Source organism: Lipophrys pholis (genome assembly GCF_963383615.2).
Source record: "Lipophrys pholis genome assembly, chromosome: 9".
In the NCBI taxonomy this organism is placed as follows: domain Eukaryota; kingdom Metazoa; phylum Chordata; class Actinopteri; order Blenniiformes; family Blenniidae; genus Lipophrys; species Lipophrys pholis.
In genome coordinates, this window is record NC_137639.1 from 28615217 (window position 1) to 28630466 (window position 15250).

Sequence of the window (15250 nt, forward strand, 5' to 3'; positions counted from 1 at the left end):
TCCACACATTCACACCTTCACTCACACCTCGCTCAGCGTGGCTGCGCTTCACGGCGCAGCAGGAATATTTCAACCAAGAAGTCTGTTTGATCCTCCTCTCTGGGTGGGCGGGGTCACAGTGAAGCCCCGCCCCCGGTCAGCAGCATAGAGGGCAAAAAACAAACACACAGGAGACGCACAAACCGGGAGGAAGAAGAGGAAGCGTCCAGACCGGCGGTCGGGGGAGGGGAGGGGGGGGGGGGGTTGTTCCTCGTCGTCCTGGTTTTAAAAAACGTTCAGTCCAGCTTCTCCAGCACCGACGGGACGTACACCAGGCTCAGCTCGCTGCCGAAGTCGCACACGATGGCGGCGTTGTCGAGCACCAGCAGCTGCCGCACGCCCTGCCCGTCGCTGCTCTGGCCCAGGTACACCGTCTGCAGCAGGTCGCCGAAGTTCAGGTCCCAGAAGGAGACGCAGCCCTGACCGCCGGTCACCAGCAGAGACTCCGAGATCACGCCCAGACTGGCCCCGCAGCCCAGCTCCTGCAGGGTCAGAGGTCAGAGGTCAACGTGAGCCACAACTTTACAGTGACTTTAAAAAAAAAAATAATAATAATAACATTTTTCCTGCATCCCACCTCCATGGCAACACACGTGTGTGTGTGTGTGTGTGTGTGTGTGTGTGTGTGTGTGTGTGTGTGTGTGTGTGTGTGTGTGTGTGTGTGTGTGTGTGTGTGTGTGTGTGTGTGTGTGTGTGTGTGTGTGTGTGTGTGTGTGTGTGTGTGTGTGTGTGTGTGTGTGTGTGTGTGTGTGTGTCACCTGCTGTATGCTGTACAGTTTGATCCCGGTGCTTCGGTCCCACACACAGATCAGGTCGTCCAGTCCGGAGCTGATCACGCAGGACGTTGTGCAGACCAGCGAGGTCACGTCGCCGCGGTGACCATAGACGTGGCTGACGCGACTTCCAGTCAGGACGTCCCACAGGCAGATGGCGCCGTCCTGCCCGCCGCTCGCCAGACCCATCGACTGGGGAAGAACGGGGTCATCGGGAGTTTTACTTTTGCTCTGTTCATCATGATCTTATTTTATTTACTTTCCAACGATAAACAACAACGTTCCACAGCAGGACGGCGGCTCTGGAGGATCTTGTGTATTTTAACAGAAGAAGTCAAAACCTGGTCGATGTAGATGGCTGTGATTCCTCCAGAGTGGCCCTGCAGAGTGAAGAGGCAGCACGAGTCCTCCAGACGATAAACCTGGACAAACAAACAAACAAACAAACAAACATTTCATTTATTATTAGAAGAAAATCTGTTTTCCACGTGTGAGAGATTTAATCTGGTTTTTAGATTCGACACCTGGAGGCAGATAATCTAATGTGTGTGTGTGTGTGTGTTGTCGGTGTGTTTACCCGGACGGTGTGGTCCTGGCTGCCGGTCACCACCCTGCCGGCGGCGGCCCGCAGCACCGTGATGGGCTTGTGGTGGGCGCACTGCACCGAGCGCGTCAGCTGGCAGCTGATGACGTCCTCGCTGCTGTAGCACGGCGACGGGGGAACGCTGGCTCGGCTGGGAGCGCCTGCAGGAGGACGGAGGGTCAGAGCACCGCTCGCCCTGCGCAGGAATCGTCAATACTGTCGGGAGACGCTCACCTCGGTACTGCAGCAGGCCCAGGGGTTTGTTTATCTCCACCGTGAAGAAATCCAACGAGCCGTTCAGCCGAGCCGCGACGATCCTGCAGCAGGAGGAACGGTTAGAAACAATGGACTTAAAGACACTCGGGCAGAGGATGTTACTATTTATAGAACAGTGCTCTTTTCTTTTCTAACATTCGTTCTTGATTTTTTGTCCATCAGGTATGTTCGTTCCATTTTCTTTCCCCATTCTGTTAAATTAATCCTGATTTTTATTATTTCATTGCTGTTCAAACGTGTCAAATCCATGTTCAGGGGTTGAATCCCGCAACATGTCCCTGTTGAGTGAGTTGGACCGATAAAACGTTTCCAAAATAACCTTTCAATTTTCACTTATTCTTTGTTGTGGTGCGAAAGTTTTTATTTTTACAATTACTACAAAAAAATGTCTCCAATCTCAACATAAAGCCGATTTTATTGAAACCTTCTGGTGCAAAATAGTGAAACGGTCCAAAAAAAAACCTCTCCTGTAGCTGTTGCATTATGGGTATTTTTATAAATATAATTTTTCTTTAATATTTCAACTTTTGGCCAGGTGTTGGTCCACGGCCTCATGTTCGACTCCCCTGGTTTAAAAGTTTACGTCACTGTGGTAAATTCACTAAAAGATGTAAATAAAAACATTACAGTTACAAGGTTGAGATGTTTCGGGGGGGGGGGGGGGGGGGTCAGCTCAAATTATCTCCTTGATATTTCAACTCTAATGTTTACATTTTTACTTCAATCCTGATTTGTTGTTGTGTCATAAATGTGTCTCTCATACGTCAACATGTGAATCAGGTGGAAAAGCAAGTAGCTTAGTAGTTAAGTTAACTCGGTAACCTAGTAGTAGTTAACTTGGTAGTTTAAATCAAGAATAAAAACCAAGAATTCATCATTTGACCAGAGTAACAGCCGACCTGTTGTTGAGGAAAGCCAGAGCTGTGATTCCAGAGACGCCGTCTTCGTTACTGCAGCGCAACGATCCTTCCACCGCGTCCCACAGCTGGAAGCAAACATCCACAGCATGAGACACTGGAGCCACAAACCGCCTCCAACCAAACTTCCTCATCTCTGCCGTCGTGAAGGGTTCAGGGTTTTCTAAAGTGTGCTGGTGTTTGGAACCTTCTCACTGACTTCACTAGTGTTTCTGTTTCAGACGTCTGAAGTGTGTCGCCTCCACCAGGTTTGCTCCGCCCCTCACCTCCAGCTTCCCGCTGCTCCTCCCCGCGGCGATCAGGTTCCCCCTCAGCTCCATGGCCCACACCGAGCTCTCGAAGTCCGCCGTGGCGTGACCCCCGGCGGTGGGCGCTCTGTCCGGGATGAAGGGCGCCACCGCGTCCCCGAAGCTGGGCCGCCTCTGGAGGTAGGCGGCCGAGGGCGGCGAGGAGGAGGCGGGGGACGGGGACGAGTAGGGCGAGGGCGAGGGCGAGGGCGGCTCGTGCTCCTTGTAGGCGCGCTCCACCAGGTCCCCGAAGTCGAAGCCCGCCGCGGGGGGGGCGGGGATGTGGGCGGCGGGCTGCGAGGTGAAGTTGGTGTCGATGAGCGGCGTGAGGTCGGGCTGGTCGGTGAAGAGGGTGGGCCGGGCCGGCGCGGCGCGCCGCCTCAGCGGGCGGCCCTCGTCGTCCGACAATCCGTCGCCGCCGGCGTCCCGGCAGTCGGGGCCGAGGCACTCCGAGTCGGCGCCGCCGCTGAACGCGTCCCAGCCGTCCCGCTGCTCCCAGCAGCCACTGCTGCTGCTGCGCCGGAGCCTGGACAGGAAACAGGAAACAGGAAACGGTCTGAGGCGGCGGAGAAACAAACACGACTGCAAAGTTCAGGACGAGACGATGTGAAGTAGGAATGTGGGAACAACCATGATAAATACCAACACTGAACAAAGTTACCGTCTCGCTGATTTTCCACTGTTATGACACATTTCAGTTATTTAGAAACGCTGAGAACTTTAAGAGACACAGACTATTTATGATTTTAATTCAAGTAACATTTATTCTCCGTTTAATGTCACAACATGTGAGGATGTGTACATGTTAGTGCCGTCAAAAGAAAAACACGTTAATCTGATTCATTGATTTGAAACATTTAATTTAGTTTACAAGGTTTTGTTTTTGTTTTTTTACTCCCTTACTGAAGCAGCATGTGCAGCGTCTCTGGGCGCATCGCCGTGACAACAGAGCAGAATAAAACCCAGTGGAATCATATTAAGGCCGTCATAAGTTTCACTTTGGAAATTTATCGACCACAGAATTAATTCTGCAGCAACACAGCAGGTTGCACTCTAACAAAACTCAGACTTATATTAGATGTTTATTCATTTGTTTATGTTTTGACTATTTTGCTGATCTGGGAGAGAAACCGTTTCACACAAAGCTAAAAAGACGTTTTTAAAATAGTCTTTGAATTTAAATATAGTCTGTGTGTGTTGAGTCGACATTAATTCTGTGGTTTTCCCTAAGTAAATATCCATTCAGAAAAATGTCGCAATTAATTAAAGAAAATTCGGCAATTAATCAGTTAATCGATTGACAGCACTAGTACATATACAATATGTGTGCATTATACACACAAAGTTCTTAAGAAAATTAGATTAAAAAATCTATATAAAATCCACATTCAGAAAAATAAAAATGTTTAACCTTTTACATTTATTGATTTTCTTTAATTACAATATTTTTCTATTAGGTCACTTTTTCAATATAATTTTATCCGTTTTTTTTAAATTTATCATCTTACCCTTTTATTAATTTACCTTTTTTTAATCTGTTTCGAACGCCAGTTTCCATTAACTTCTTATTCCGCGTCTTTGAAAGTAAATATTTGTACTTTTATTGATGATTCAAAGTTCACTTAAAAAACAATTACGTTTTCACATTCTTGTCTCATCACTGTATCGATCAATGAAAAGTTCTATTTAAGTTTTTATCAAATTTAAGTTTGAATGATTAAAAACCTGGACAATTAACAGGAAGAAGAAACTAAAGCTGAATATGTGAAGATAAAGACCATGTTGACGGTTCATTTTATATTAATTGCGGTGGCCTGAATTTAAATTTGGGATGTTTGATGTTTAAATGTTTTCGTCTCTGAAGAAAAAAGAAAAGTAATATTTCTTTTATGAACCTTAAGAAACTAAAACATGTTTTATTTTGACACAGTTTGTAAACCAAACTAACTCGTGGTTGAAAACAGTGAAAGATCTTGACCATCACGACGGCTTTAAAAGAGTTTCTGCTGCGACCGGCTCACCCTTGGTTTGGGATGACGGTCAGACAGTCGCCGGTCTGAGCGTCCCAAACTCGAATCTGTCCGGCGAGGCAGCAGCTCGCCAGCAGCATCCCGTCACTGGCTAAACACTCGATGTCCTGCAGGAGGAAAAAAACACGGCGAGAGGCAGCGTCAACGAGACGGCAGAGTTACAGAGGGGGTGTTTAACATCGCTCCGGTGTGAAATTAATCATTTCCTATCAGCACCGCGGCTTTTGACCTCTTCCACCCATTGAGGCGTCTTCCTGGCTCCGCCCACTCCGCAGGTCTTGATGCTCAATTCTGATATTTTTTTTTGCCGGGATCATAGTCAAACGCGACCTGCCTTGGGAATGCGATCGGATGTTGTCGGGCGTGAAGTCGCGCTGAGCACGCCGGTCAGCATCAGGGTTGCCAGATGTGACTCAGTTTCCAGCTCAAACGAGGTAAAACACACAAACCTCAGCCTGCGTAGGAATCGTGTGAAAACCCTAAAACTATTATATGTGTACTAAAGAACACGCCATAAACACACAAATGTATGAAATAAACAAGGTTAAAATTGGCTCCCCAACTGGGGGATACCCGCCATATCTGGCAACGCTGGTCAGCGTGTAGATTCATTTTCAAGTGTTTGTTAAATACGAGCGACAAACACTAGACAACATGAGGGAGAGAAGAAGGAGAATAAAAGAAAGCAGCTTTTAACATTTTGGCGGAGCCGCTTCCTCCGGCGCTTCTCCGTGACGTCAGTCACACGTCGAAAACGAAACGGTCACGTGTAGAAAAATACCCGTATTGGCCGCACATGTGACCGAGGCCTCGGGTCTGGTGTGAGAAAAATTGGAACGAAGCTTTCAGCACGGCCACAAAACAGCTCGGATGTGAGTCAGTGAGTAAAAAATATCTGAAGTGGGTCGCTGCAGTGTGAACGAGGCCTATTTGGCTGAACGCAACTTTAGCTTTCATGCTTGAGGCACTTGATGCTACGAACAGGGATTTGAACCAACACCCCCCCCAACAATGGGGATCAAGATTCACTGTTTTAATTCTCTTCTTTAATTTACATCGCAAGTCTTGATGTTCAACCCTTTACCGTGAAGTTGCCTGTATTTCTACATATGAATCCCATCTCTAAATATCTGAATGTCCAGAAGCAGATCCGTTCTGCGCCGCTCTAGAGCAAGAAACATCAGAACGGCGCCGCATTACACCGGCGGTTCTCTCGCAGCGTGCGTACCATACTGTGGCCCCTCAGCAGCAGCGGGGAGATCTCGCTGACGGGTGGCGAGTAGCCGTAGTCGTCGCAGGGCAGGTCGCCTCGGCGCCGCCGCCCGTGAGCCACGCCGTTCTGTCCGTAGTTCCGAGGGCAGAGGACCCGGTAGAGACAGAAGAGCAGAAGAACCAGCAGGACGCCTGCAGCCAGGCCCAGAGCGGCGACCCTGGAGCAGGAGAGAGAGAGAACAAGAGTTTAAAAATAAAACAAAGATGCTTTCTTTGAGATTTGCAGACTCTAGATGGCGACATCCACCAGAGCCGCTCTGCTGCTGCTCTGGAATGAACCACAGGGCGCGGCGCAGCGCGGCGCAGCGCGGCGCAGCGCGGCGCAGCGCGGCGCAGCAGGTTTGCAGGTACTACTTTCTGCAGCGGCGCCGCGGAATGCAAGAACACCGCATTTAACATTCTGCGCTAATTTCTGCAGCCGTCTCCTCGAACTGAAAAACCCGAGTCACCGGCATCCAGTCTTTCCACGGAGTTGAGTAAATACGCTGCGTATGACAAATATTCACCGTCGCTCCGGAAACAAAGAAAAGCCCGTAAACATACCTGACATAAGTGTGACGCAACACATCTGCTTGCTCAACAATCCGCTGAGGAATTTGGAGTTAATGTGAAGATGAGTCACGGGGGTGTGAGCGCTCGGGGGGGGGGGGGGGGGGGGGGGGGGGGACGACGACGACGACGACACACTCCACTTTCTACCAAACCAACTCCAGTAAAGCGACCGCTACAGATTTGTTGATTTAAACGTTTAAAACAAACCCAGTTTGCGTCGGATTTAAGAGAATTTGTTAACGTCTCTCCTCCACCCTGACGCATCAACACACGCAGGAAACACCAAGAACAACTTGTGCAGAGGCGACACCACCGGTGATCCATGACCAGTCTCGTCGTTCTTCCTACGGGAAGTTTTAGTTTCTACAAACGACGCGTTGCGTCAAACATTTTGTAAAAACACTAAAGCGCCGCCTCTTTATTTGAACTCACTGCGCCTCCAGTAAAAATGAACAGGAGTCATTTACAAGCATCCGAGTGAGAATGTTTTTGTGATGATTTGACGAATCGCACCACAAAAGATGCGTTCTGCTTTAATTTGGTCCATTTCTTCAACGGAGCCACATTCTAACCCAACTCTCTCGGTTCTCCCGCTTTTTCTTTCCGACGGGTTTCTTTTTATCCTCGCAATGTTTTCAACACTAATTCTTTTGTGTTTCTAAAAATCAACAATCCACTTGTAACACTTAAACCTAGTACAAATGAATTAAATGTCATCAAGAAAGTATTATAAGAGATTAAAGAAATCCAAGTATAAATTACTTCAATGCAAACGGACCCGTTTGGCCAGCATCCATGCTTGTTTTGTTTTCAACCCGTCTCACAGAAAATCTAGATTAGAACCACTTGGAGATGAAATCAGCTGTGAGCGATCCGATGGTGTGAAGTTTGTTCCCGTCGCCGGTTTGATTCACGTCGGAACTCTTTGTTCTCTTCACGGTGCAAAATGTTCAGAATCGCATTGATGTGTGACGAACCAACTAAACAAAACGCTTTTTCTTCTTTTTTTTTGTTTCCCCGACACGTTTTTAACTCGAATCCCTTCATCATCGTCAGGTTATATTTACTTCAGTGTTTGAAAAGCAAAACAAAACAAACCCTCATCTGAAATCTTATTTACTGTAATATTTATTTTAGGTTCCTGCTGTGCAAACAGATCAAGGTCTGATTGCAACAAACTGATAAACAATATTGTTTGTGCTCCAGTAAAGATCAGATTAGACAAATAAACAAATGAAGTCTGCTTATTTGTAAGTCGAGCAAAATGTAATATATTGAAACAGCAAAGATTATAGTTATTATACAACATTTATAGATCTACTAATATTGACTTGATGCATAATTTAGTTTATGAATAAAGTAAAAACACTGAAGAGTATTTTAAACTGAGATGTAAAAATGTTTGTTTTTTTCACTGTTGTGCTGTAAGAAACCAAGCAAATAATTTACTGAGCGTGAAGATTGAGATAATTAGTCTTCAATGTCGTCAAGAGTTTGGAGGAAATAAAAGAGAGCTTTTTAATTTGTTAAGACTCATCGAGCCGGACGACTTCACAGGTCAGGAAATGAGGAAAATAACCTTCAGATGCAGAGATTAAATTAATCCAGCGCCACAGTGAAAATCTGTTCTTATGTAAATGTTTCATCCACCGTCGGTTTGATTTGCATTGAACAAAAAGGTCACAAACATGGCAGAACTGAAAGTGCTGTTGGGACTGGAGGGTGGCTGCAGGGCGAAGTCGTGACGGATGTTAAACATAAGAATCAGAATGACCAGCAAGAGGCTCCAATCCGACCAAATCGCCAAGCAAATAGTAAAGATTGTTTTTAGTACATTTCACTGTGTTTGGCTCCAAAATGTTTCATTAAAACTGAATTTAAGTTGAGATTGTAGCAATTTTCTGAAGTAGACATTATCATTACGTATATTCTGCACAACAAAGTTTAGATTTAAAGGTTATTATTGCTTTTATTTTGCCAGTCCGGCCCACCCAAGATGAAACTGCTCTGCTCCAGATTTTCTCCCTTCATCCAGAGAGCGGACAGCAGATTTAGACTTTCACAAGTCACATCAGACAAAACACTTTGTCATGCAGAAGAAAAACATTTATATGACTCATAAGAAGAACAAAGTTTAGTTGCAATATGATATTGACTTTTCGTCATACAGTGACATCTAGTGGTCCGAGATGGTACACACATATATATTTTGACATCCGAATCGTTTTTAGTGGCCTGACTAGACTAAAATGAGCGAGACATTATGGTACTCATTCTGTCAAACCAGGTAAATCAAACACTGTTTACATTTTAGTCACGTTGGATATTTAAGTTGGGAATTACCAACTGAGGCTTCTTAGATGTTCAAGAGAAACCTTGGACAGCAGAAGTTTACTGAAAAGCAAACTTGGAAATTGTTCAGTGAAGAAAGAAGTCATTCACTAACTTGTGGGGACAAAATGTAACAGATACTTAGAGGGTGTCTGGCGTGTGAAAGGAGTCATGTTCATGGCCTAAAGACCATGTGACCGCCTTACAACCCGTCAATTAGTTTGCAGGAGTCGAGACGTCAAACTTTGTGTAGGTCTGTTTCTCCGGTGGCTTTACATTCTTCTATTTACGAGGAATTTCTGCTGCCTTGAGCTCTTCACCATTATAGAGGGACAGTACAGAGCTTATTCTCCTGAAGCTAAAAACGGTTTGTTTAAACTTGCGTGGGACTCCCCCAGTGTGTTGAAACAGACGGACTCCAGCTCCGTCCCCCTCTGTCACAGCGACCTTCTTGTTGCCCCCACCCTCCGCGCTGCGAGGGTCCTGACCGTGACCCTGCTCCAGCTGATATCCTCCATATCTGCCGTCTAAAGATGAAGACAACAACTCGACAACACGGTGCTTTACACCACGAGGCGCCACGTCGTCCAGAAGGAAGAAAATGACCGAGACGCATTCAGACACTCGTTTTACCTCAACACGGTTTCTCTTCTGCTTTCGCAGCGTGATGAAAACCTTTATACTAAAAAAAAAAACAATAACCAAAACAATTACTACCAAAACTTACAATCTCAACATAGAGGCCAATTTTAATTAAACCTTCTAGAGCAAAATACAGTGAAATGTCACTTCTATAACTTTTGCATTCTGCATTTTCTTTCTAAACTCACCCTGACGGCGTGGCTTTGAGGCCAGTTTGATAGAAACAGGGCGGTGAGCTTTCATCGCAGCATACCTCAGCTTGGGTCTCGTCCTCTTGTGAAAAATAATGAATGTTTTCTTTGTTCAATTTTCTTGGTAGTCTGACCGGATTGGAGCCTCCTGCGGACCGATTTCGGCCGACGGGCTTTGTGTTGGACACCCCTGATGTAGAAGCAATGTTCTATTTTGAGAAATCAAAAACTGCACAAAGTTTTAAATAGTTTGTGAGGAGGAGGAGGAGGAAGAGGAGGAGGAGAGATTTTTCTAGTTCTGCAGAAAATTGAACAAGTACAGACAAAAGGATTGACGACAGATGGAAGCTTAAATATGAAGACCTGCCAACGCGACTCAATTTGAGGAATTTCCCTCTGGGATCATTAAAGCACTTTCTATTATATCCTATTCAATTATAAACACTATTATCAACCATGTTTTCTTTCTTTTGCCCCTAATGTACCGGGGGTATGTGTTTATTTTTCCTCATCACAGATGTGTGTGTGGAGTTAAAAATTCTTCGAAGTAAAGAAGTTTGTTTCCCATTTTTCAAGCTTTGCGTGCTTCTAAAGTCACAATTGTAGAGGTAGAAAAGAATAAAGTCCGTTGATAAATTCAAAATGTATACACTGTTTGAGCATACAAACATAACTTTTCAAAAAACATTTTGACAGATTAACCATCGTTTGGTGTATTTCTGCTGAACTGGACTATTAACTGCAGCGTGAAGCCTTTGAAAGGAGTGGCCAGGTGTAACGTCAGTTACGTTTTCCCCCTGGATTATCAACTGCCTGTCAGAGGTTGAAAGAAACCAGTTCGTCAGGCTCGTTCTCTCTGAAAAAACTTTCTGCTTAAGCAGAAAAAAACCCAACCTTTGTTGCATTTCTCCGTTTTGACTTTTGACTCAGATAAGATTGAAATCTATCGAGTGATGCTTGAAGTCGAACACTTGAGAATTCTGCTGCTGCTCTCTTTCAAAAGAGGCAATAATCTGAAGATTGTACCGCCACTCGGCAGAGAGCGAGATCTCCGTGGCCTTGATCACACACAACCTTGAAAACGAGCTCTACTTGAGACCGTCAGGAAGGATCTACCAGTGTCCAATCAGTTCAATGACACGCTGGTGGAAAAGCAAAGGCCAAGGTCCTTCCACAGCTTTTACTGTTTTCTGCCTGAGCCACTGTGTTTCAGTCCAGCGTGTTTCCAAACAGCACGTGTGTCGACTGACTGGCGAATGTGTTGTGTGGCCACTAAAACCTGGACCGCTCGTCTCCACACAGGCAGCCAGGAACATTTACACTGATTTAGACCCTTATTACTTTTATATATCATGACACACAGCGGGTTTTTTTTTTTTTTATCACAATTGTTAAAACAGAGCTTAATTAATGTGACAAAGTTTGATTTATTCTGTCTGACAATTTGCAAGTCAGCAACATGTGAAACACATATAATCCAATAGATGGATAGACCTCACCAGCTTTGGATGAATTAATCCCTTATTAATCTTGACACTACCCGATTAAACCTTACTCAATTATTGGTTTGTAGAAATATACAAAACACCGGCCCAGTTTACTTGATCATGTCTCAAGTGAAGTTAAGTTTGCCGTTCACACGTCGACGTTTTGAAAACGATGTCCGTTTCATTACAAGAAGAAACTAGCGGCTCTACATTGTTTTCAGTGTTTCTGTCGTTTACGTGAAATCGGACATCGTTTTCAAAACTTTGCCGTGTAAACACAAAACTTTTTCTGAAAAGGAAAACGCAAAAAAACCCCGCCACGTTTTCACTTGAAACCTTGCCGTGTAAACGGAGTCTTAAATCAGTACGCAGATGATTATATGGTTAATATAACTACTACTACTTTTTCCCCATTTTCATATTGTAAAAATGTTTGTTTTGGGCAGATGATTTGTTTTATTAACATAAAAGTAATATTTGTATTTAGATTTAAAAAAAAATTTTGGAAGGGCTTAAATCTCATTAGAAGCTGTTTTTGGGCCAAGATCCGTTTCACTAATCTGAAGTATGAAGCAGCACAATATCTGCCTCCATTATTAAAATGTGATTTTCCACTTGAAACAATCGAAAACAGCCGATGCTAATCTGTACGCGTGTCGTCAGTACTGACTTGTAGAGCGTGAGGTCAGTCTGTAAATCAGCAGGAATCTTGGGGATGGTTGGTGGAGGGTGTCGGGTGTCCTGCGGGTGCCGCGTCTCGATGGCCTCCTGGGGGCTCAGGTGGACAGTGACAGGAATGACGGGCAAGATGCTGATGTACCTGAAGATGGACAGAAAGGGACAGAGGGGGATGATCAGACCGGAGTCCGTCTTTTTTTAATTTTATTTATTTATTTATTTCCTGCACTCACCTCTTTGCTAGAGTGATGTTGTAGTAGCTGAAGAGCGACGGCCAGTGTCTGAAGGACAACCGCCTCCAGCCCTCCTCGTCCACGGCCCCCCAGCTGATCTGCGGTACGGCAGGCGGGGCCTGGGGTAGAGGCTCCGCCCTGGCCGGGTCGTGGTGTCCCTGTGACTGGTTCTCGGGTAACGGGGTCGGATCCGGCGCCGGGGGGATACTCAGCGTGCTGGTGGGATCCCCGCCACGAAAAACCGGGGCCACGCCGAGGTGGGCGGGCAGGACGGCTCCCCCGGGGTCTCCCAGGGGGCTTTGCTCAGATACCTGCGCGGCCAGGTAGGTGCGGATTCCAGCTGGGTCGGTGTAAACAAGGATGCCGATCCAGATAACTGTGCCGACCTGGAAAATGGAACAAATACATTCGAAACATCAATTCTTGTACAATAAACATTATTGTACCCTATTGTATTAGATTGAGAATTACATATATTTCAGGTTTTATATATATTAAAATGTCTATATTGGCTAAAATGTCTAATCTATGTACATATTTCCCACATTTAACTGAGTGCTTCAATGTGTGTTATTTGCAGCACTCTGAATTAACATTTTATGTGGATTAGGCGTATGCGTATAAATTTACATTTTTATAATTCCCACAAATTGTGTATAAGTTTTTCGAACCTAAAAGTCCAGCAGCAGTTAAATCAGCTCATCATTCTTAGTTTTACGATTAAGAGGAAGAAATGCAGAAGTTAGTAAATCTGGTCAATTGAAATGTAAAGGTTAAAGGTTGTTTTTATTTTTTTCCCATTTGCATCTTCACCCACCATACAGGTCATCTTTAAAATGAAGTTAAGTGATATGACTCATGTAAAACTGTCTCACCATGATGATGCGCTGAGCCAGACGCGTGCGAGCCAGGAAGTAGACGACCCGCAGCCTCTTGGGGAGCCGCAGCGTCCTGAAGGCCGGGGTCTGCAGGGTGATGGTGTGGGGGGAGGGCCGCGGGGGAGGGGGGGCCTCCCGTGGACGCAGGGGGCCCGGTTTAGACGGAGGGAGACCCGCTTCGGAAGGCAGGCGGCGGTTCAGGTCGGCGAGCTGAGCACGGAAGCCATTTCAGTTTATTTGCACTTTTAAAAAATTCTTTTTTTTTTTTTCTTCGCAAAATTGAAGGTGAATTAATGATAAATGATGCGAGTGAAGCAATTACTACTTTTCTATCAACATTATGAGAAAATGTGTGAACTAATAAATCAGTTATTATTATCATGCTCTATTGAAAACACTCAATTAATATCATAATGACGAGAGCAGTACTATAATCATATTTTTAATAGTACTTTGAGATAAGGGGCAGTAACACGTACGTTTAAACTTAAAATTAATGTCCCCCGTTTCCTCAGTTTATCAATCAAGTCATTACTGAAAACAACAAGCAAGCATCAACGATTAATTTGCCAAATGTATTAATTTATCAAGATCATAATTAATATTGATTTGAAGCCGTCGCTTTAACGTGTTGCGATTGAACATTCTGTTTTCCCAACAGTTATAAATTGAACTACTTTTAATAATCTGCACTGTTATGATATTCTTTGGATTAAAAAGGTTCACGGGCCCCATTTCGGTGTCGATGTAATATTCAGGACGTTAATGCTTAGCGGGGATCAGGCGAAACATGAGCTAAACATGAGGAAACGTCTGTGGAACATGTGTGAAAAGAAAAAGAACGAGCAGTGCAACTGTAAGAGGTTTTAACTAAGAAGGGCTTGTGTGAGGAAAACCATAATCTAAAAACTACGTGACATTGTGTGTGTGTGTGTGTGTGTGTGTGTGTGTGTGTGTGTGTGTGTGTGTGTGTGTGTGTGTGTGTGTGTGTGTGTGTGTGTGTGTGTGTGTGTGTGTGTGTGTGTGTGTGTGTGTGTGTGTGTGTGTGTGTGTGTGTGTGTGTGTGTGTGTGTGTGTGTGTGTGTGTGTGTGTGTGTGTGATTGCTACCTGACCTTCGAGAGGTGCTGTATGTATGTACTGCTGAGGAAACTGTGCGTGCGTGAGCGTCTCACCTCCATGCGCCTGATGTCTATGGACAGTACAGTGGTGAAGAAAAACATCTGCAGGAAGAAGTCGGACACGAGGCCCACGACAGCGAAAAGACAAAACTCCTGCAGGAAGAGGAAACCAGCTCAGATGTTGCAAAGCTCGAAAGGAATAAAACAACAAATCGGTTCTCCCGTATTCTTAATGATTATGAGCAGTTTCAGCAAGACAAAGACACAAATATATGAGGCATGTCGGCATATACTTTACTTAGTTTCAGAATATTAAATTAGCAAATTAAACTGCATTTAGTTTACCTGGATCGCTGGCACCAGAGTGAAATACCCAATGAGGATGATGCAAAGCTCAGTAGCCATGTTCTTCATGATAGACCAGCTCTCATTACTGAGGCCTGGAGAGGAAAATGTCAGTTTTTAGTGCTTATCAAGTAAGAAATCTATTAAATCAGGTCGTAATTTAACAGCTAACCAAAAGGTAACGCTCTGAAGAAGGTGGTAAACAACCAGAAACATCACTCATCACCATAAAGATCTAAATTGTGTCCGTCTGTGGAGCCGGGAGGCTCAAACCGAAGCGAGACGGCGATGAGTGAACCGGTCAACAGTCTATCAGAGAAAGAGTTTCACACACAGTCGCACCTACAGGCACCAAATAATTCAATTGTACTTTTCATTCCTGGACGTTCTGATCCAATGTGTCCTCAATAGACACCACTGGGTAAATATTGGATCACCTCAGCAACACTGAAAAAGCTCCAGACCCATCGGGGTAAAAACTGAAATTCTGTATAAGCAGGAATATATATTAAGGCGGGAGTGTCAAAAATCATTATAGTTCAGGGGCCACATGCAGAACATTTTCATCTCCAGTGGCAAAATAGTGCCATAACAACCTTTAACTTTTTTCTTCTTCT

The 15250-nt window shown here is 44.9% G+C and overlaps 1 protein-coding gene across 1 annotated transcript in view; it reads right to left on the minus strand.

Moving 5' to 3' along the window:
* Nucleotides 1–235: 235 nt before the first annotated feature.
* Nucleotides 236–15250, minus strand: part of scap (SREBF chaperone) — a 37747-nt gene continuing 22732 nt past the window's right edge. Inside the window, exons 10-23 of the mRNA XM_080471134.1 lie at nt 14634–14728; nt 14343–14441; nt 13167–13379; nt 12292–12677; nt 12051–12200; nt 6134–6335; nt 4897–5012; nt 2855–3401; nt 2571–2656; nt 1630–1712; nt 1390–1556; nt 1154–1234; nt 798–1004; nt 236–521 (exon numbers count right to left, since the gene is read on the minus strand). Of these exons, the coding sequence (XP_080327260.1) occupies nt 276–521; nt 798–1004; nt 1154–1234; nt 1390–1556; nt 1630–1712; nt 2571–2656; nt 2855–3401; nt 4897–5012; nt 6134–6335; nt 12051–12200; nt 12292–12677; nt 13167–13379; nt 14343–14441; nt 14634–14728 (2678 nt within the window). The 3' untranslated portion in view covers nt 236–275. The remainder of the gene's footprint in view (nt 522–797; nt 1005–1153; nt 1235–1389; nt 1557–1629; nt 1713–2570; nt 2657–2854; nt 3402–4896; nt 5013–6133; nt 6336–12050; nt 12201–12291; nt 12678–13166; nt 13380–14342; nt 14442–14633; nt 14729–15250) is intronic.